The sequence below is a fragment of the Gorilla gorilla genome, chromosome 4, assembly GCF_029281585.2.
Source record: "Gorilla gorilla gorilla isolate KB3781 chromosome 4, NHGRI_mGorGor1-v2.1_pri, whole genome shotgun sequence".
Classification (NCBI taxonomy): Eukaryota; Metazoa; Chordata; class Mammalia; order Primates; family Hominidae; genus Gorilla; species Gorilla gorilla.
Genome location: NC_073228.2, coordinates 15635818 through 15657370, shown reverse-complemented (window position 1 = coordinate 15657370; position 21553 = coordinate 15635818). Strand labels below are relative to the sequence as shown.

General features: G+C 45.2%; 1 protein-coding gene and 1 non-coding gene across 7 annotated transcripts in view; one reads left to right on the top strand and one right to left on the bottom strand.

Annotated features, from left to right (window-relative positions):
- Nucleotides 1-21553, bottom strand: part of PRPSAP1 (phosphoribosyl pyrophosphate synthetase associated protein 1) — a 66194-nt gene that overhangs the window by 7953 nt on the left and 36688 nt on the right. For 4 of the 6 annotated variants that reach the window (XM_019027491.4, XM_019027489.3, XM_055388862.2 and 1 more), the window contains 5 exons: nt 20021-20087; nt 6999-7171; nt 5287-5402; nt 4779-4834; nt 3454-3599 (listed from right to left, as the gene is read on the bottom strand). In XM_019027491.4, the coding sequence (XP_018883036.1) occupies nt 3454-3599; nt 4779-4834; nt 5287-5402; nt 6999-7171; nt 20021-20087 (558 nt within the window). Of the gene's footprint in view, nt 1-3453; nt 3600-4778; nt 4835-5286; nt 5403-6998; nt 7172-20020; nt 20088-20643; nt 20719-20887; nt 20982-21553 lie in introns of those variants that run through there. The other 2 variants (XM_063706069.1, XM_063706070.1) reach the window with 2 other exon arrangements.
- LOC115934717 (U6 spliceosomal RNA) lies at nt 11731-11837 on the top strand. The gene has a single exon (XR_004070481.1). It is a non-coding gene; the product is annotated as a U6 spliceosomal RNA (small nuclear RNA).

Sequence of the window (21553 nt, the reverse complement as noted above, 5' to 3'; positions counted from 1 at the left end):
GATAACGGACACACAGATGTGAAGCATATTTAATTGGGGAGGGGCAATTTATTACATATACAAGAAATAATTTTTTCAGAATTTTCTTGGCTAAGCCTATTAAAGAGAGTCACAGAAAGCAATGTGATGATAACTGTGAAAGTTGCAATGTAAACACACCAGTATGTCTAGAAGTAATGCACTCTTTTCCTATGACACACAAAGATGACTGCCGGGGAAACCATGGTTATGACCGTTAAGCAACAAAGCAACATCCTCAGAATAAATAATCTCACCACATAAAATACTCTGATAATACAACATCTATCAAAATAACCTCTGACCCAGTAATTTTATTTCTCGGTCTTTTTTTATTTTTATTTTTTTTGAGATGGAGTCTCACTCTGTCACCCAGGCTGGAGTGCAGTGGTGCGATTTCAGCTCACTGCAAGCTCCACCTCCATTCTCCTGCCTCCATGCCATTCTCCTTCCTCAGCCTCCCGGTAGCTGGGACTACAGGCGCCCACCACCACGCCCGGCTAATTTTTTGCATTTTTTTAGTAGAGACGCAGTTTCACAGTGTTAGTCAGGACGGTCTCGATCTCCTGACCTCGTGATCTGCCCGCCTCAGCCTCCCAAAGTGCTGGGATTACAGGCGTGAGCCACTGCGCCTGGCCAACTGCTAGTATTTTTTAGCAGTAAAGTATTTTTAAATTAAGGTATGTACATTGTTTCTTAGACACAATGCTATTGAGCATTTAACAGACTACAGTATAAACATAACTTTTACATGTGCTGGGACACCAAAAAATTCATGAGACTCACTTTATTATAATATTCACCTACTGCAATGGTGCAGAACTGAACCTGCAATATTTAAGGTATTCCTGTGACGACAATGAATTATAACCCACTGAATGAAATAGGCCTATGAATCCATACTGATATAAATGAAGAAATGAATAGGGAAGAAGAGAAAGCTTTCTTGCATTAGAAGGTCAACTAATAAATGTAGAAGGAATGATAGAGTTAGAAAAATGAACACTGACAACAATCACAGTCAATAATTGATTCAGGCAAGAATCATCAGTAGATGTTCATTTTGATGAGAAGCAGAATATTTACAGTTAAAACATAGTCTTAACATGAGGTAATATTAATTACAAAGAGGAAAAAAAAAAGAATAACTTTACAGTGGAGAAACCTGCCAGAGAAACCTTAACCAACTTATCAGAATGCACATCACCAGTAATGGGACACATCATGTGTTTCCTGTGATTTTCTGCCAAAAATGCATAACCTGAATCTAATCCTGAGGACACAAACAAGCCCCAATTAAGGGACAGTCTACAAAATCACTTGATCGCACTGTTCAAAAGTATCAAGGTCATAAGAAACAAAGAATAAAGCAGCCATTCCAGATTAAATGAGACTAAAAAGAAATGACAACTAAATGCAATGTGTGACCCTGGGTTAGGTCTTGAACAAGAAAACAAGTTTATTCTTTTGCTCTAAAGGACACTGCTGGGACCACTGGTGAAACCTGAGTAAGGTCTGTAGATTACAGTGTTACAGCAATGTTAGCTTCCTGAGTCTGATAATGATACTCTGGTTATATAAGAGTCTTTTGTCTTTACAAATATACACGAAGGTATTTAGGAATGAAGGGACATCACGTCTGCAACTCACCCTCAAATGGTGGGGAAAAAAAAACCCCATGTATATAAATGTTAAATTTGGGGACTCCGAGTGAAGAGCATATGCTGGAAATCTGTACTATTCTTTCAACTTTAAGTCTAAAGTCAGTTTAAAATAAAAAGCTAAAAATGTAGATTACGGGTTGGCACGGTGGCTCACACCTGTAATCCCAGCACACTGGGAGGTCGAGGCAGGCGGATGACCTAAGGTTAGCAGCTCGAGACCAGCCTGACCAACATGGTAAAACCCTGTCTTTACTAAAAATACAAAAATTAGCTGGGTGTGGTGGTGTGTGCCTGAAGTCGCAGCTACTCGGGAGGCTGAGACAGGAGAACTGCTTGAACCCAAGAGGTGGAGGCTGCAGTGAGCCAAGATCATGCCACTGCACTCCAGCCTGGGCGACAGAACGAGTTCAGTCTCAAACAAAATAAAAATAAATAAAAATAGGCCGGGCATGGTGGCTCACACCTGTAATCCCAGCACTTTGGGAGGCCAAGGCAGGCGGATCACAATGTCAAGAGATCGAGACCATCCTGGCCAACATGGTGAAACCTCATCTCTACTAAAAATACAAAAATTAGCTCAGCGTGTTGGTGCGCACCTATAGCCCCAGCCACTGGGGAGGCTGAGGCAGCAGAATTGCTTGAACCCAGGAGGAGGAGGTTGCAGTGAGCCAAGATTGCACCACTGCACTCCAGCCTGGCGACAGAGTGAGACTCCATCTCAAAATAAATAAATAAGTAAAAATAAAAGTTACCTGATCCCCAAAGCCTGGTATTTGATCAACAGCTGTCACCCAGCTTATGATAATGTAAAAGCTTAAGATTTCACACCATCACACATACTTTTTTACTGAAGCTAAAATTATCGAACACTGTCTGAATGCTGAGTGCTATGCAGAACCGTCCATACACAGTCTACAAACGTGTATAACACAACTTCCTTTTACAAAAGAGGAAATCGGGCCTGGCATGGTGGCTCATGTCTGTAATCTTATGTAATCTTGGCATTTTGGGAGACCACGACAGGAGGATTGTTTGAGCAAAGAAGTTCAAAACCAGCCTGGGCAATGCAAGGAGCCCCGTTTCTATACAAAAAGAAAAAAAAAAGGAACAGAAAACTATCCAGGCATGGTAGTGTACCCCTACAGTCCCAGCTACCCAGGAGGCGGAGGTGGGAGAATCACTTGCGCCCAGGTCAAGGCTGCAGTGAGCCATGACTGTGCCACTGTACAGAGCAACAGGGGGAGATCCTTTCTCAAAAAAAAAAAAAAAGGCGGAGGATAGCAAATACCATTCCATTATTTAAAAACAACAAGACAGCATATATCTACATAGTCGATAACTCCTAGCCATTCATACTACTTAAAACTTTCTTCAGGGCCAGGTGCAGTGGCTCATGCCTGTAATCCCAGCACTCTGGGAGGCTGAGGCGAGCAGATCACCAGGTCTGGAGCAGATCACGAGGTCTGGAGTTTGAGACCAGCCTGGCCAACATGGTGAAACCCTGTCTCTACTAAAAATACAAAAATTAGCTGGGCGTGGTGGCACAAACCTGTAATCTTAGCCACTCACGAGGCTGAGGTAGGAGAATTGCTTGAACCCAGGAGGCAGAGGTTGCAGTCAGCCAAGATCATGCCACTGCACTCTAGCCTGGGTGACAGAGTGAGACTCCATCTCAAAAACAAAACAAAACAAAACAACAACAACAACAAAACCAACAAAAAAAAACTTTCTTCAATTTACAAATAAAATAAAAACACAGAGCTCATCTTACATGGCAACTCCAGGCCTGGGTGCACGGTAGCGTTTTTGACCATAGGCGGGGAGTGACGACCATCGTCCATGTCCAGTTCTGTGCACTGAGCTTCCCCGTGGATGACGGCCAAACCCAGACGCAGTCTCTCCGCATAGGACTGGGCCCTAGAAGGACAAAGGGAAATGGTGAAACTGACAGGAAGAAATCCCACGCATCACTACTGCATCACTTTTTAACCATAAAATGAAAATATTTAACGTTTCAGGGACATACAAAGGCATTATTTATATAAATGAGAATGTGAGGCCCAGGCCAGCATTTAAATGCCTCAAAGGGCACGTGAGTTAGGGTTTGGGATTGTATCTGATTCTAGACATTTTTTTTTTTTTTTTTGAGACAAGGTCTCACTGTCACCCAGGCTGGAGTGCAGTGGCGTCAACATGGCTCACTGCAGCCTCAACCTCCTGAGGCTCAGGTGATCCTCCCACCCCAACCTCCCGACTAGCGGGGACCACAGGCATGTGTTGCCACAACTGGCTATTTTTTGTATTTTGTAGAGACGGGGTCTATGTTGCCCAGGCCGGTCTTGAACCCCTGGGCTCAAGCGATCTCCCGCTTTGGCCTCCCAAAGTGCTGGAATTACAGGCGTGAGCCACCCCGCCCGGCCCTGATTCTAGATAATTTTGATTCTATCCTTTGTCCAATATTCTGATAGTCATCTTCAGAAGAAAGAACAACGTTAAAAACCATTGCCTGGGCCGGGCACAGTGGCTCACGCCTGTAATCCCAGCACTTTGGGAGACCAAGGCAGACAGATCACTTGAGGTCAGGAGTTCAAGACTAGTCTGGTGAACATGGTGAAACCCCGTCTCTACTAAAAATACAAAAAACTAGCCAGGAGTGGTGACAGGCGCCTGTAATCCCAGCTACTGGGGAGGCTGAGGCAGGAGAGCTGCTTGAACCCAGGAGGCAGAGGTTGCAGTGAGCCGAGATCGCGCCATTGCACTCCAGCCTAGGTGACAGAATGAAACTCCATTTCAAAAAAAAAAAAAAAAAAACCATTGCCTGAAAAATGCTCATAGCCTTATTGCTTTCCTTTCTCTGAGAACTTGAAGGAACTTTGTTTTCCCAGAGGAAAGCTGAGCAACTCAGCGATCATGTGTGCTGTCTGGAGGCTGGAGATAAAGCTGTGTGTGGCATGGGACATGACAACGATGGAGGGGTTAACATGAGAGCCAGTGGGCTTTCAAGGGCCACGAATGACAGCCTCTGGATTCCAAAGCAGCTCATTCTGACTTCGGGAGCACTCAGGAGGGATCAGGACCCATGTCTAGCTTACTTACCTCTTTGCAGCATCAGGAGACTTAGCTACAATGACTGCATTTCTGTAATTTGGAATCTAGATTTGAAGGAAAAATAGAAAATACTGAAAAGTTATCAGAAAATAACACCTGGATGCTGGTATTCAAGTTTTCCCTCTTATAATGATCCAAACTAGTCATCAAATATGCTAGAATTTTAGTCCCAAGTTTTAGATTTTTCAATATTTATCAATTAACGTCACTGGAAAAAGCACTCCTACGTCAAGAATTTTTTAAAAATAATTCTTAAAACATTCATTTTAGAAAACATAAGCAAATTGCTAAAGATATGTAGGAAAAAAATCTGTTTTTAGTGTCTTTTAAAGCTATGATCCTCCACGACTAAAGCTGACCCTGTCTGCTGCCTCAGGCATTGTGACTTAAGGGAGAGCTCATTTGATGTGCCTTCCAATATCGAAATCTGATACCAGAGAAAAACTAAATAAGATCTCTTTTGAGGACAATGGGGTGTTTGCTGGTGGTTCCTCACTTCTTCCTGGATATACTGAAGCAGGAAAGGTGAGGCTCTAAGGTTGTCCACAGGAAAGCTGAAAAAGCCTTGTATTTCCTTTTGATGAAGATCCATAGTGATAATGTGAGTTAAACCTGAAATTTTAAAACAAAAAATTACAAAGTTCACCCCTACAGGTAAATGGCTACAGTGGACCTAAACTAGATGCTCAACTCCTGCTTCCTACCAGCAGACTGAAGACGGTGGTACTGTGATTAAGCACTGCAGTCACAGGCTTGATTGTTAACCTTAATAAAGCCTTAATGTAGAGAAGGCTACAACCTTCCACATGGACAAAGAACTAAAGCTGAGAAAGTGGGGATTATTGACCTTTGGCTTGGTCCGGAAAATTGAGAAAAGAATAATGTGGCAGAAGCAAAAATATGAATATGGAATTAATACCGAAGAGATGTAAAAAACAGTAAGGCCTTGATTACAGAATCTTGAAAGAAAGGATAAAGAACTGTAGCGAAGGCAAAAAGCAGGAAGAACACAAACGCAAAGTAATATACATATTAGAAGAAAAGAAACTCATATAACACAAAGATATTGAAGTTTAGAATAATTTCTGTATGTAATAAAGAATGTTTCAAGTATTCTTATAGAAAAACAATGAAGAGATACTCTTATAATCAAGAGTACTGAAGAGGAAAAGGTACATATATATAAACACATTGCAAATGGTCAAAGGTCACAGCAAAACTTCCAGGGCATAGAACCAGTATTGCTTGTTCTTTCCAGAAACATTATAGTTTTTTGGAGAGGATGAAATTCACATACAGTAGACCATCTGGATCTATGGGTTCCACGTGTGGATTCAACGAAACACAGACTGAAAAGGTAGTTAGGCCTACAATGGTTGTGTCTGTACTGAGCAGGTATGAAACTTTTTTCTCATCATTATTCCCTAAACAAGACACATAACAACAATTTATATAGTGTTTATATGGTATTAGGTATTTATAAATAATCTACAGATGACTGTGTTGGTTTTATGCAAATACTATGGCATTTTATATGGAAGACTTGAGTATCTTTGGGTTTTGGTATCTGCTGAGGAGCCGGGGAAGGGGGAGATGGGTTCCTGGAACCAATCCTATAAGGACATTGAGGGAGGACCATACATTTCTTTCCGAGGACCCAAATATACGTTAAAATTTTAGAACAGACATCAGATGAATAGAAACCCAATTGTAAAATATTACATTGATTTACAGGCCAGAAAGCGTGCCCCCGCCACACAAGGAGAATAAAGCAATGAAAATGAGCCACTATGTAGAAAAGCAAGGGTGGGGGAGAGGCAGTAAAAGAAAATCCAGCTTGAATACTATGAACAAAAATGGAATTTAGCTAACAAAGCAGATATAGAAATCTAGACCTGAAGATCAAAAGATCACATAAGAATGCCAAGACTGCCAGCTATGAATTTAGCGATGACAAGATGAAATAGAAAATATGTGACAAATGACAGAAAAGAGAAGACACTAAAGCAATGGTATTCTAAAGTAGGACAAAGCGAATAAGGGAAAAAAAAGAATTTCTAACCAAGCTCACATATCCTTAGCCAAAACTGTTCAAAAGGAAACAAACACTCAGATCCCAGATTGGATATCTGAGGTATGAGCTAAGCCCAACTAGGAAAGAGCCCTAAAGGATCATGCTGGAACCCCAGGGCCCCCGTGCACACTCACCTGCTTTCGCCAGCATGGATGCTAGCAGCTTGCACACAATGGAACCCCTCTTCCTCATCTTGCTTTGCTTGCTGTAGGGGAAGTAGGGGATGACCCCAATAATGTTCCTGGCACAGGCAGTCTTCAGTGCGTAAGCCATGATGAGCAACTCCATCACAGCTGTATTCACATCTCTGAAACAGTCAAAGTTTGTATTTGGGGATTAATTCCATGTATCAACCCTAGAAAAGATCTTGACTTTATCAACTTAACATGGGCTGCCCAGATGGGTGTTGTGGGAATTTTACCATCACGCTAGCTTACAATGGCACCTCATGAAGGCAGGGGAAGCTTTCTGACTTTTTGTAGCTGAGTAAGCCCCAGCTTTCATCTGAGGTTACTCCTATTCACAGCACAGTTAAGCCACCCTCACATTTGCCTGGGTCTCCTGTGTCATACCCCGTTACTGCAGTGGCATCTGAAGCAACTGCTGGTGACCAGAGTTACCCAATACCTGCTGGCAGCCTCCCAGGGATTTGGGCTTAGGCCAGCACGAATGCCAAGGGAAACCCAACTGCCCTTCCATTTAGCTGCCATTAACAGAAAGATTTGGTCTCTTTCCATTGAGTGTGGGGAGGTCTTGGAATATAATTTTTTTTTTTTTTTTGAGACGGAGTCTCGCTGTCGCCCAGGTTGGAGTGCAGTGGCACGATCTCAGCTCACTGCAGGCTCCGCCCCCCGAGGTTCACGCCATTCTCCTGCCTCAGCCTCCCGAGTAGCTGGGACTACAGGCGCCCGCCACCTCACCCGGCTAATATTTTGTATTTTTAGTAGAGACGGGGTTTCACCATGTTAGCCAGGATGGTCTTGATCTCCTGACCTTTTGAGATGAAGTCTCACTCTGTCGCCCAGGCTGGACTGCAGTGGTGTGATCTCAATTCACTGCAACCTCTGCCTCCCAGGTTCAGGCAATTCTCCTGTCTCATCCTCCCGAGTAACTGGGATTATAGGCGTGCACCACCACACGTGGCTAATTTTGTATTTTTAGTAGAAACGGGGTTTCTCCATGTTGGTCAGGCTGGTCTCGAACTCCCGACCTCAGGTGATCCGCCCACCTCGGCCTCCCAAAGTGCTGGGATTACAGGCATGAGCCACTATGCCCAGCTGGAACTTAATTTTCGAAAACCTCCCTGGAGGCTGGATGCAGCCCAGCCAATATGGTGAAACCTTGTCTCTACTAAAAATACAAAAATTAGCCAGGTGTGGTGGCACGTGCCTGTAGTCCCAGCTACTGGGGAGGCTGAGGCAGGAGAATCTCTTGAACCTGGGAGGCAGAGGTTGCAGTGAGCCGAGATCATGCCACTGCACTCCAGCCTGGGCAACAGAGTGAGATTCTGTCTCAAAAAACAAAACAAAACAAAACAAACAAACAAAAAAAACCTCCCTGGACCTTTCTTTCCCTGACATATAAATTCCTGACAAAGATTACCCAGAGAGACAAAAAACGAAATATGAATCTGAAAGATATTAGAAGGAAAGGCGATTTCCAATGATTATAAATTTGGATTGCTAGCTTTTGCCAAGGATAATCAAACCTAATGTAGACTCTGCATTCATTCATTCATTCTTTCACTTACTCACTCACTTATTAAGAAATGGTCTCACCCTGTCACCCAGGCTAGAGTGCAGTGGTACAATCTTAGCTCACTGCAGCCTCAAACTCCCGGGCTCAAGCGATGCTCCCGCCTCAGCCTATCAAAGCACTGGGATTACAGGCATGCACCACCATTCCCAGACAGGCTCTTCCTTTAAAAAGGGGTGAGAGCCTTGAAATCCTTCCAGGACCTCTCTCAGTATTCACTTCTCACATTAGCTTCCTCCTGCTCTTCCTGGACTATCCACGCATCCTCAAACATCCCCGTCTTGGGGTGGGGGTGGGGGTCAGGACCGTATCTCCCTTCCCTTCCCCATGTCATCAGTTCCTACCCATGGCAGCAGGTTCTTCAGGTACCAGTTCTTGAACAATTATCAGCTCTACACTGACACGTAGGTGATGCTGCCCTCATTACGGCAAAGCAGAAAGCCTGCCATACACACAGCAGAGTTAGCGTTTGCTGAATAGGTGGCTGAATGAAATACTCAGCAAGAGATGCTTTCTAGCTTGAAGGGTAATCGAGCCATTTCCTCCCAGTCTCTTCCAATTTATGTTTACACTTCTCTCTAAGGCAGAGTGCATTTGGGAGTGAGCGATTTCAAGGACATCCTTTTATTCTGACAATGTTTTCCACTTCCAGGTTCAACTCCTGGAACTTCCAATTTCACCCTTGTAATTTGGATTTTTCTTAACTATTGCAAGCATTCTATGATTAAAAAAAACAAAAACAAAAACAAAAAATTTCTCCCTGAGGAGACTGATGCAGGGCTCAACTTCAAGACAACCAAGACATTCCTTTTAGACTGCTAATCCATTCCATTATTTTCCAGTTACCTTTTATTTTTCCTGTCAATAAATTGGAGCATTTTTCTCCTTCAGACTTCCAAATTAATAATGCCAAGTCTGCCATCAAAAGGTCAGATAATCTTTGGTAGAATCAAAGCAATTATCAAACACTTTCAAGAAAGTTGGGAATTCATAATAGTCAATTTTAGTTCATCATCCATGCAACACATATTTAGGAGGCAACTTGAGTCAAGCACTGTGGTAGGTAAACAAGGCAAACCACCTCTAGAGAAAGCCAAAGGCCATCTGGGACCACTCTCGAGGTACTCATTCTTCCCAAGAAGGAGCACATCTGACTCATGGAAGAATGTGTGGTCCCCTTCCCAGAGACTTTTTTGTTTAAAAGATTTTTTTTCTTTTCTTTTCTGTTTTGTAAGAGGCAGGGTCTCACTATGTTGCCACGGCTGGTCTTGAACTCCTGGGTTCATGCAATCTTCCCATCTCAGCCTCCCAAAGTGCTGGGATTACAGGCATGAGCCACCACACCCAGGCTGGCTGTGGCTGCATAAACCAGATCCCAATATCCACAATATGTTCGGAGTCAGTTAATTTAGTAGCTTCTGTAAGCGTTATCTGTTCAAGTAGTGAGGTTTTTTTTGTTTTTTGTTTTGTTTTGGAGATGGAAATTCGTTTTTGTCACCCAGGCTGGAGTGTAATGGTGCGATCTCGGCTCACTGCAACCTCTGCCTCCTGGGTTCAAGCAATTCTCCTGCCTCAGCCTCTCAAGTAGCGGGGATTACAGGCACCCACCACCATGCCCAGCTAATTTTTCTATTTTTAGTAGAGATGGGGTTTCACCATGTTGGCCAAGCTGGTCTTAACTCCTGACCTCAGGTGATCCACCCGCCTTGGCCTCCCAAAGTGTTGGGATTACAGGCGTGAGCCACCACACCCAGGCTCAAGTAGTGGGTTTTTAGCTGGCTTTGTCATAAACAATACACAAGTGGACCAAGTGCAGTAGCTTATGCTTGTAATCCCAGCACTTTGAGAGGCCAAGGCAGGAGTATTGCTTGAAGTCAGGAGTTTGATACCAGCCTGGGCAACATAGCAAGACCTGGTCTCTAAAAATAAAATAAAATTTAAAAATCAGCCAGGCACGGTGGTGCTCACCTGTAGTCCTAGCTATTCGGGAGGCTGAGGTGGGAGGATCCCTCAAACCCATATAATGAGCTGTGACTACACCACTGCACTCCAACCTGGGCAACAGAGTGAGACCCCATCTCTCAAAAAACACACAAAAAAATAAAAACAAAATCAAGTAAAATACACAAGTGTATGACACGATGAGTTTTGGAGAACACAGCACAAGGGAGGCCCAGATAGTAAAACTTAATGAACAAGATAAACAATTTTTGAGAAGTCTTGATTTCAGGGTAACATTCCTTTCATTAATAAGCAATTTCTGGGCCGGACGCGGTGGCTCACACCTGTAAACCGAGAGGCCAAGACAGGTGGATCACCTGAGGTCAGGAGTTAGAGACCAGCCTAACCAACATGGTGAAAGCCCGTCTCTACTAAAAATTCAAAAATTAGCCGGGCATGGTTGCAGGCGCCTGTAATCCCAGCTACTTGGGAGGCTGAGGCAGAAGAATTGCTTGAACCTGGGAGGTGGAGGTTGTGGTGAGCCGAAATCATGCCATTGCACTCCAGCCTGGGCAACAACAGTGAAACTCCATCTCAAAAAAAAAAAAAAAAAAAAGAGCAATTTCCCATGAGGTTTTTATTTTCCATTTTTCCAAGGGATTCAACATCCTCCAGCCCAAGGCTAAAGAAAGCCCCATACCTCACCCCTTATTGGTCAGAAAGGTGACAAAAGGGGCTTTGTCACATTGGCTTTACCCATTCAATGAGAGATACCGGACATATTGGACACCAGGCAGTTACTCTGTGAACTAGCAGGGCGAAGAGAAATTGGCTGGCAGTCTCTGCTTTATCTGTTCCCTAAGAATGTTGCAAGTACACCCTGGCTAGCTCTTGTAGTCTTTATCTCTAAGTAGGACATTCTTAATTGTTTTACCAACTACTTTTCTTTCTTTTTTTTAGAGAAAGGTCTCACCATGTTGCCCAGCTGGTCTTGTGCTCCTGGGCTCAGGCAATCCTCCCGCCTTGGCCTCCCAAAGTGCTGGGAGTACAGCTTGAGCCATCATGCCCAGCCAACCAACTACTTTTCTTTCCCCTAAGAAAACCACATCCTATATTAAGTCCAGCCCTTACTGCTCTAGCATTTTGGACAGGCAAAAATTAACCTGAGGTGTGCTCTCTTCGGCAGCACATATACTAAAATTGGAACGATACAGAGAAGATTAGCATGGCCCCTGTGCAAGGATGACACACAAATTCGTGAAGTGTTCCATATTGGAAAACAACAACAACAACAACAACAAAAAACTAACCTGAGATGAGGAAACAGGCATGGTATACGCATTCATTAAACTAGCCAGGCTTGCAAAAGAGAAACCAACACCATAGCTGGAAGTAATGGGGGAGAATTTACCCTGCTCCCAACTGTAACAATTAATCATCTGCAGCAGCTGTAAATTTTTTGTTGTTGTTTTGAGACTGAGTCACTCTGTCACCCAGGCTGGAAGGCAAGAGTGCAGTAGCACCATCTTGGCTCACTGCAACCTCTGCCTTCCGGGTTCAATCGATTCTCCCACCTCAGCCTTCCGAATATCTGGGATTACAGGCACCTGCCACCATGCCTGGTTAATTTTTTGTATTTTTAGTAGAGATGGGGTTTCACCATGTTGGCTAGTCTGGTCTCAAACTCCTGACCAACTGATCCACCTGCCTCGGCCTCCCAAAGTGCTGGGATTACAGGTGTGAGCCACCGTGCCCAGCTGTAAATGTTATTTTAATGAGTCTTCTTACTTTACATCAACACACTAGAACTTGTACATAAACATAAAAATTATCCTTTAAAATATACTTTATAAGCTTCATATTTTACTTAGTTCCATTGCTTGGTATATCTGGAAAATCTCTGAGTATCACACAGTTCAATTACCCAAAATAATCATTTTGTTCTGAATGGCTTTTTGCCATTTCCAAAAATTAAACCTATCCTCAATGACCAAAAGGTTGCTATTATTAGAACTGTCAAAAGAAATATGCTGCAAGTTTGGAAGCAGTAGTTCCAAAGCTATTCCAAGCAAAAACAGCACCAAAAAAAGGTATCTATGTGATTTTAGAACAACAGCTCTGAAGGCAACTAAGCTTATTTTAATGTCTAAGCTTTGGTCTGTTTGCCTAAAATTAGCCTTATTACTTTAGGCAATGCCCCCTTCCTCCCAACAACAGAAAAACCTGTAAAAGATATTCCTTCATCTATGTAACTGCAGGTAATATTAAAAAATCAGGTCGGGCACAGTGGCTCATGCCTGTAATCCTAACATTCTGGGAGGCTGAGGCAGGTGAATCACCTAAGGCCAGGAGTTCGAGACCAGCCTAGGCAACATGGAGAAACCCCATCTCTACTAAAAATACAAAAATTAGCTGGGTGTGGTGGTGCGCACCTATAATCCCAGCTGCTCGGGAAGCTGAGACAGGAGAATTGCTTGAACCCAGGAGGCTGAAGTTGCAGTAAGCCAAGATTGTGCCACTGCACTCCAACCTGGGCAACACAGCAAGACTCCGTCTCAAAAAATAAATAAAATATAAAATATAAAATAAAAAATTAGGCCAGGCGTGGTGGCTCATGCCTGTAATCCCAGGACTTTGGGAGGCTGAGGTGGATGGATCACCTGAGGTCAGGGGTTCAAAACCAGCCTGGCCAACATGGTAAAACCCCATCTCTACTAAAAATACAAAATTAGCTGGGCATGGTGGTACATGCCAGTAATCCCAGCTACTCGGGAGGCTCAGGCAGGAGAATCACTTGAACCTGGAAGGTGGAGGTCGCAGTGAGCTGAGGTCGCACCACTGCACTCCAGCCTGGGCAACAAGAAAGAAACTCGTCTCAAAAAAAAAATTAAATTAAATTAAATTAGCTGTGTTCTTTAGTTGGTACTAAAGTATCCAGTACTCAAGCACTAAAAAAACTAGTTTATTGACCGGGCACGGTGGCTCACGTCTATAATCTCAGCACTTTGGGAGGCCAAGGCGGGTGGATCACCTGAGGTCAGGAGTTTGAGACCATTCTGGTCAACACTGTGAAACCCCGTCTCTACTAAAAATACAAAAATCAGCTGGCTGTGGTGGCGCATGCCTATAATCCCAGCTACTCAGGAGGCTGAGGCAGGAGAATTGCTTGAACCTGGGAGGCAGAGGTTGCAGTGAGCCGAGATCACGCCACTGCACTCCAGCCTGGGCAACACAGCAAGCCTCCGTCTCAAAAAAACAACAAAAAGAACCAGTTTATTGTGACAAACCTAATAACCTTCTTTATGGGCTGCACACCCACACAAAACAACACAACCAACCTCTGTCTTTTTTCCAAATTTTTCCTTTCTTCTTCCATCCCTATCAGCTTAAGAGACAGAGAAAATGCCAGGTGATGATATTTTTGCTTTGATGCTCTTAAACTGAACCACTGGGAAGAGACTTGCGGCTTGTATCTCAACACCAAATACACATAAAGAAACTTCACCATCTTCAAGAGACGGTTCTGGTTTTAAGAAGTACCCATTTATACCTATATGCCTTTTTCAACAGGGAAGGTGCCTTTCCATGTTGATGTATGTAAAATTGTCATTGTTATTGTACAAGACTCTGTCTTTGCCACAACTCTATGAAGTGCTTCCTACTTCTTCCTTTGGCCAAAATTTCTTTTTTCTTTTAAATAAAAGCTGGGCACAGTGCCCCATGCATGTAATCCAAGCACCTCGGGAGGCCGGGGCAAGCGGATCAGCTGAGCTCAGGAGTTCAAGACCAGCCTGGGCAACATGGCAAAACCCTGTCTCTACTAAAAATACAAAATTAGCCATGCATGGTGGCATATGCCTGTAGCCCCAGCTACTCGGGAGGGTAAGACGGTGGGTGCTGAGACAGGAGAATCACTTGAGCCTGGGAGGTGGAGGCTGCAGTGAGCCGAGATCATGCCACTGCATTCCAGCCTGTGTGACAGAGCAAGGCCTTGTCTCAAAAAAAAAAAAGAATAGAGACAGGGTCTTAGTATATTGCCCAGGCTGGTCTTGAACTCCTGGCCTCAAGTGATCCTCTCACCTTGGTCTCCCCAAGTACTAGGATTAAAGGCATGAGCCACCACACCTGACCATGGTCCAATTTCCTAATACTCAAGATACAAGTGAGAAAAACGGTAAGTGTTTCCCAATTTGCTATTAACTAAGTCATTTTTTCATGCTTCTTTTGTCCCTTCCCTGGAAGACACTTGCACACTGATGATCCTTTGTTTGTCAAGTTCAGTCTTTACTACCCCCAGCATCACTCTAGATTGCACGTGTTAAATACTTATATTGAGCACTCTTGGTTACCACGTGATATCAAAGCCAAGAATTTTATAAAATTCAACTTCTTATCACAAAGGACACTAACAATATGCTGTTTCTATGCTCGACTAGTTTGAGATAACCATGAACGGCCTGACACGGTGGCTCACGCCTGTAATGCCAGCACTTTGGGAGGCCGGGGCGGGCAGATCACTTGACGTTGGGAGTTCGAGACCAGCCTGACCAACATGGAGAAACCCCGTCACTACTAAAAATACAAAATTGGCCAGGCGTAGTGGCACATGCCTGTAATCCCAGCTACTCGGGAGGCTGAGGCAGGAGAATTGCTTGAACCTGGGAGGCGGGGGTTGTGGTGGGGTTTGCAGTGAACCAAGATCGCGCCATTGCACTCCAGCCTGGGCAACAAGAACGAAACTCCATCTCAAAAAAAAAAAGGGGTGGGGCGGGACTGCCTTTCACAAAACTGGTCCCTGGTGCCAAAAAGGTTGGAGACTGCTGGACTATCTAACAAAATGGGGTCTCTGCCGTGAGAAGGTTATAACGTCTTAGCTCCTCCCGACTCATAGATGATCCCTAAATACATGTAACAAAACAAAGATGCCAAGAGCACAGCTGCTCATGTGCCAGAGGAGAACTACTCTGATCATGCACCAACTCAGTTCAGTCTTTTCCTGGAGAAGTCCAACTCAAATTCCAGATTACAATGCAGACCAACGAATTAGTGTTAACAATTTGACTTTTTTTTGGTTTTTTTTTTTGAGATAAGATCTGGCTCTGTTGCCCAGGTTAGAGTACAGTGGTGCAATCACAGCTCACTGTAGCCTCGACCGCCCAGGCTCAAGCAATCCTCCCAACTCAACCACCCGAGTAGCTGAGACTACAGGTGCACACCACCACACCTGGCTAATTTTCAAATTTTATTTGTAGAGATGGGAGTCTCACTATGTTGCCCAGGCTGTTCTCAAGCCATCTTGGACTCAAGTGATCCTCCCGCCTCGGTGTCTCAAAGTCCTGGGATTACAGGTGTGAGTCACTGTACCTGGCCAACAAGATTTCTTAAAGATAACTCTTTACATGACAAATTCTTTTGTTATCACAAATTCAATTAGGGTAGTAAAGAGACTTCACCAATCAATCATGCTTTTAGAATTAGACCCCAATGGCTGGGCACCGTGGCTCACGCCTATAATCCCAGCACTTTGGGAGGCCAAGGCGGGCGGATCACGAAGTTAGGAGATCGAGACCATCCTGGCTAACATGGTGAAACCCCGTCTCTACTAAAAATACAAAAAATTAGCCGGGTGTGGTGGTGGACACCTGTAGTCCCAGCTACTTGGGAGGCTGAGGCAGGAGAATGGCGTGAACTCGGGAGGCGGAGCTTGCAGTGAGCCAAGATTGCGCCATTGCACTCCAGCCTGGGTGACAGAGCGAGACGCCGTCTCAAAAAAAAAAAAAAAAAAAGGCCGGGCGCAGCGGCTTATGCCTGTAATCCCAGCACTTTGGGAGGCCAAGGCAGGCGGATCACAAGGTGAGGAGATGGAGACCATCCTGGCTAACACGGTGAAACACCGTCTCTACTAAAAATACAAAAAATTAGCCAGGCGTGGTGATGGGTGCCTGTAGTCCCAGCTACTCAGGAACTGAGGCAGGAGAATGGCATGAACCCAGGAGGCGGAGCTTGCAGTGAGCCGAGATGGCGCCACTGCACTCCAGCCCGGGCGACAGTGCAAGACCCCGTCTCAAAAAAAAAAAAAAAAGAATTAGACCCCAATATTTCTCGGAGGATTAGTGACAAAGCTGGCCAACCCATGGCTACAAAGGCCATGGTCTGTTATTCCGCACCCTTCCATCAACTAGTAGAGAGCTGAGTAGTCTAAGGTGGCCAAACCATGGACCTAGGGTCACATGTGGCCCTTTCCTATGCCCTAAGGAACTCAAGAATGCAGAAAAAATAGAGATGACAAAGTAACCTTACTATTCACTACCAACAAAAACCAGGATAAGCACAGATGGCCAGGGAACAGCTATGTGGTGTGTCAAGGTGTGCCAAAAGTTCCCTTCCTACGGGCACTGTACACCTAGGCAAGCCCCTCAGGTCTTCCCCTTATTTATAAGATGGATAGTCAGGCCAGGCGCGGTGGCTCACGCCTGTAATCCCAGCACTTTGGGAGGCCAAGGCAGGTGGATCACGAGGTCAGGAGATCGAGACCATCCAGGCTAACATGGTGAAACCCTGTCTCTACTAAAAATACAAAAAATTAGCCAGATGTGGTGGCGGGCACCTGTAGTCCCAGCTACTTGGGAGGCTGAGGCAGGAGAATGGCGTGAACCCGGGAGGCGGAGCTTGCAGTGAGCCGAGATTGTGCCACTGCACTCCAGCCTGGGCGACAGAGCGAGACTCCATCTAAAAATAAAAGATGGAGAGTCAAACAAAACCACCAGGCAAAAAAGACTACAGTCACCAGGAGGCAAACAATACAAAACCAAAACTGCTGGAGAAAATGTGAATTAGTATATCCTCAATGAGGGCAACGCAGCCCCTTCCCTCAATACCACAGGGCATGGACCCTCACAACCAGAAATTTCTTAGGATCTTCCTACAGATACACCTGAAACACCGACAATATGATGTACATACGATGAGGCTCACAGCAGCCTCTATTGTATCAGCGTAAGACTAGAAACAAACTGACACACAAGAGACTGAATAAACCGATGCATCCACACAAGATGTCATGAAGCAGCAGGAAGACAACAGGAACACAGCTTCCTTCCGAGGTACCTGAATCTCATCATAGTGAAAGAGCCATCATGGTGAAACCCAAATTGAGGGACATTCGACAAAGTAATCGGTAAAATGTCAGTCTTCAAATGTGTCAAAGTTTTGAAAGTCAAGGCCGGGTGTGGTGGTTCATGTCTGTAATCCCAGCACTTTGGGAGGCTGAGGCGGGTGGATCACTTCTTAGTCCAGGAGTTCAAGACCAGCCTGGGCAACATGGCAAAACCTCATCTCTACTAAAAATACAAAAAATTAGCCCAGGATGGGGCACACACCTATGGTCCCAGCTACTAAGGAGGCTGAGGTGGGAGGATCACTTGAGTTCAGGAGCTTAAGGCTGCATTGAGCCATGATCGTGTCACTGCATTCCTGCATGAGTGACAGAGCAAGACCCTGTCTCAAATTAAAAAAAAAAAAAAAAAAAAAGAAAGTCAAATAAAGGCCGTGAGGAACTGTTCCAAACTAAAGAAGACTGAATAGAGCCAGGCGCAGGGCTCACGCCTATAATCCCAGCGCTTTGGGAGGCTGAGGCAGGCGGATCACTTGAGGCTAGGAGTTCGAGACCAGCCTGGTCAACATGGTAAAACCCCATCACTATTAAAAATACAAAAAAATTACCCGGGCATGGTGGCAGGCGCCTGTAATCCCAGATACTTGGGAGGCTGAGGTAGAATCACTTGAACCCGGGAGGTGGAGGCTGCAGTGAGCCAAGATCACACTACTGCACTCCAGCCTGGGCAACAGAGTGAGACTCCGTCTCAAAAAAACAAAACAAACAAAAATGAAACATATAAAGCATCCGGCACACTGGTGGCACTCAGTGCCATTCTTATTACTAATATGGTCTGGGGAATGTACACTGATCAGGACATGAAGGTCTGGATTTTTCAGAGACACAGATGGTGTAATGGCCCACTCCCTGTCAGGCGATGAGAAAGGAGATAGTCCCGCATAGAAGCATGGACGTTCTCACTCAAGCAGGCCAGGATTCCCCAGGTGTCAGCCCCCTGCCCTGAGGGAAGCAAGGGCGACAATCTCTGAAACAGAGATAGGCTAGAAACAGGCCACGGTGCAAGATAAAATGCAGTGCAAAAACCTCTCTTAATGGGTATGAACCAGGAGCAGTTCATGCACCACACGTAACAACTAGAAGCTTTTCAGCAGAGCTGAGCTGATGGACACTGGCCTGGGGTCAGTGCAAACCATGGGAAAACCCTTTGTCCTTGAGGAGTTTAAAGCTTGGGGAGTGGTGGCTCACGCCTGAAATCCCAAAACTTTGGGAGGCTGAGGTGGATGGATCACTTGAGGTCAGGAGGTCAAGACCAGCCTGGCCAACAGAGTGAAACCCTGTCTCTACTAAAAATACAAAAATCAACTGGGCATGGTGGTGGGCACCTGTAATCCCACCTACTAGGGAGGCTGAGGCAGGAGAATCACTTGAACCCAGGAGGTAGAGGCTGCAGTGAGCCAAGACTGTGCCACTGCACTCCAGCCAGGGTGACAGAGTGAGACTGTTCCAAAAAAAAGCCTGGAGAGAAGTAAACATGTAACAGTACAGTGTGACAAATGGTAGGAACTCCAGAAGACAGTAATTGCATTTGGGGAAGCATTTAGTTTAACATGCAAACGAATGTATAACTTTTTTTTTTTCTTTGGTGAGACAGTCTCACTCTGTCGCCCAGGCTAGAGTGCAGTGGCGCGATCTCAGCTCACCTCTGCCTCCTGGGTTCAAGCACTTCTCCTGCCTTAGCCTCTCAAACAGCTGGACTACAGGCGCATGCCACCATGCCCAGCTAATTTTTGTTTTTTATTTGTTTATTTTGTTTTTTTTTGAGATGGAGTCTTGCTCTGTAGCCCAGGCTGGAGTGCAGTGGCGCGATCTCGGCTCACTGCAAGCTCTGCCTCCCGGGTTCACGCCATTCTCCTGTCTCAGCCTCCTAAGTAGCTGGGACTCCAGGTGCCCGCCACCACGCCCGGCTAATTTTTTTGTATTTTTTAGTGGAGACGGGGTTTCACCATGTTAGCCAGGATGGTCTCGATCTCCTGACCTCATGATCCACCCGCCTCGGCCTCCCAAAGTGCTGGGATTACAGGCGCGAGCCATCGTGCCCAGCCAGCAATTTCTGTATTTTTAACAGAGACGGGGTTTCAACATATTGGTCAGGCTGGTCTTGAACTCCTGATCTCGTGATCCGCCCACTCGGCCTCCCAAAGTGCTGGCATAACAGGCGTGAGCCACACGCCCGGCCTGAATATATAACTTTTAAAAACACTAAGTTGTTGTTCATATGAAAAGATAATCAATTATATTGTTAAGGTTTTTACAGAAAAGAGATAAAGTAGTCAGTCCTCTTACCTGGGTATTGTCTGTATAATGAAAATATCTTGGCCACGAACAGATTCTTTTATTTCAACTCTTGTTTCTGAAAAATAAAAATGTTGTAAAGTTTTAAGAAAAGCTCCTATGTTAAAAAGGAGAAAAAACAAAAACAAAAGCACTTCATGCCGGGCACCGTTGGCACATGCCTGTAATACTAGCACTTTAGGAGGGCTGAGGAAAGCAGATCACTTGAGCACCAGAGTTCAAGAACAGCCTAGGCAACATGACAAAATCCTGTCTCTACAAAAAATACAAGAATTAGCTGGGCGCAGTGGCTCACGCCTGTAATCCCAGCACTTTGGGAGGCCGAGGTGGGCAGATCACGAGGTCAGGAGATCGAGACCATCCTGGCTAACACAGTGAAACCCCGTCTCTACTAAAAACACAAAAAATTAGCCGGGCGTGGTGGCGGGCGCCTGTAGTCCCAGCTACTCGGGAGACTGAGGCAGGAGAATGGCGTGAACCCGGGAGGCAGAGCTTGCAGTGAGCCAAGATCGCGCCACTGCACTCCAGTCTGGGTGACACAGCGAGATTCTATCTCAAAAAAATAATTAGCTGGACATGGTGACACGTGCCTATAGTCCCAGTGGGAGGATCACCTGAGCCAGAGAAGGTCGTGGCTGCAGTGTGAGCTGAAACTGTGCCACTGCACTTCAGCCTGGGCAACAGAGACCTTGTCTGGAGAAAAAAAAAAAAAGGCAGAAAAGCAAAGCACTCATGATGCAACAGCTAGAAACATTTGGAGGGAGTAAAGATTAATCTAAACCAACATTTTATCTGGGGCAAAAGAACAAGTCTTGGAGCAGTATGAAGAAGAGGAAGCGAGAACGACCCCCGACTGACCGCAGTCCGTGCACCGCCACTGCATCCCGCTCCCAGTGCCTACGTCCGGCTGCTTTCATTGCCACCATGCCCAAGAGAAAGGCTGAAGTGGATGCTAAGGGAGATGAGGCCAAGGTGAAAGACGAACCACAGAGAAGATCTGTGAGGCTGTCTGCTAAACCTGCTCCTCCCTCCAAAGCCAGAGCCCAGGCCTAAAAACGCCACTGCAAAGAAGGGAGAGAAGGTACCCAAGGGAAAAAGGAAAAAGCTGACACTGGCGAGGAGGGGAATGACTCTATGGGAAGTGGAGATGCCTGAACACACCAGGCACCTGCTGGAGATGCTGAGGGAAGTGTGTGCATTTTGGATAACTGTGTACTTCTGGTGACTGTACAGTTTGAAATACTATTTTTTATCAAGTTTTATAAAAACGCAGAATTTTTTTTTCTAAGCTATGTTGTTAGCACACAGAACGCTTCATTGTTGTTCTGGGGGAAGGAGCATGTCATGAATAAAATGTCTCCGAAGCTGGATTGATGTGGGGAAAGCACCTTTCCCTTCTAGTTTTGAGAGACTTCCTCTCGGCTCCCAGGAAGAGGAGCTCCCTGACTTTGACACACATGGCCACCTCATAACACAAAAGCCTTGTGCTCTGAAAAGACAAATTTGTTTCTCTGTCCTCTTCTC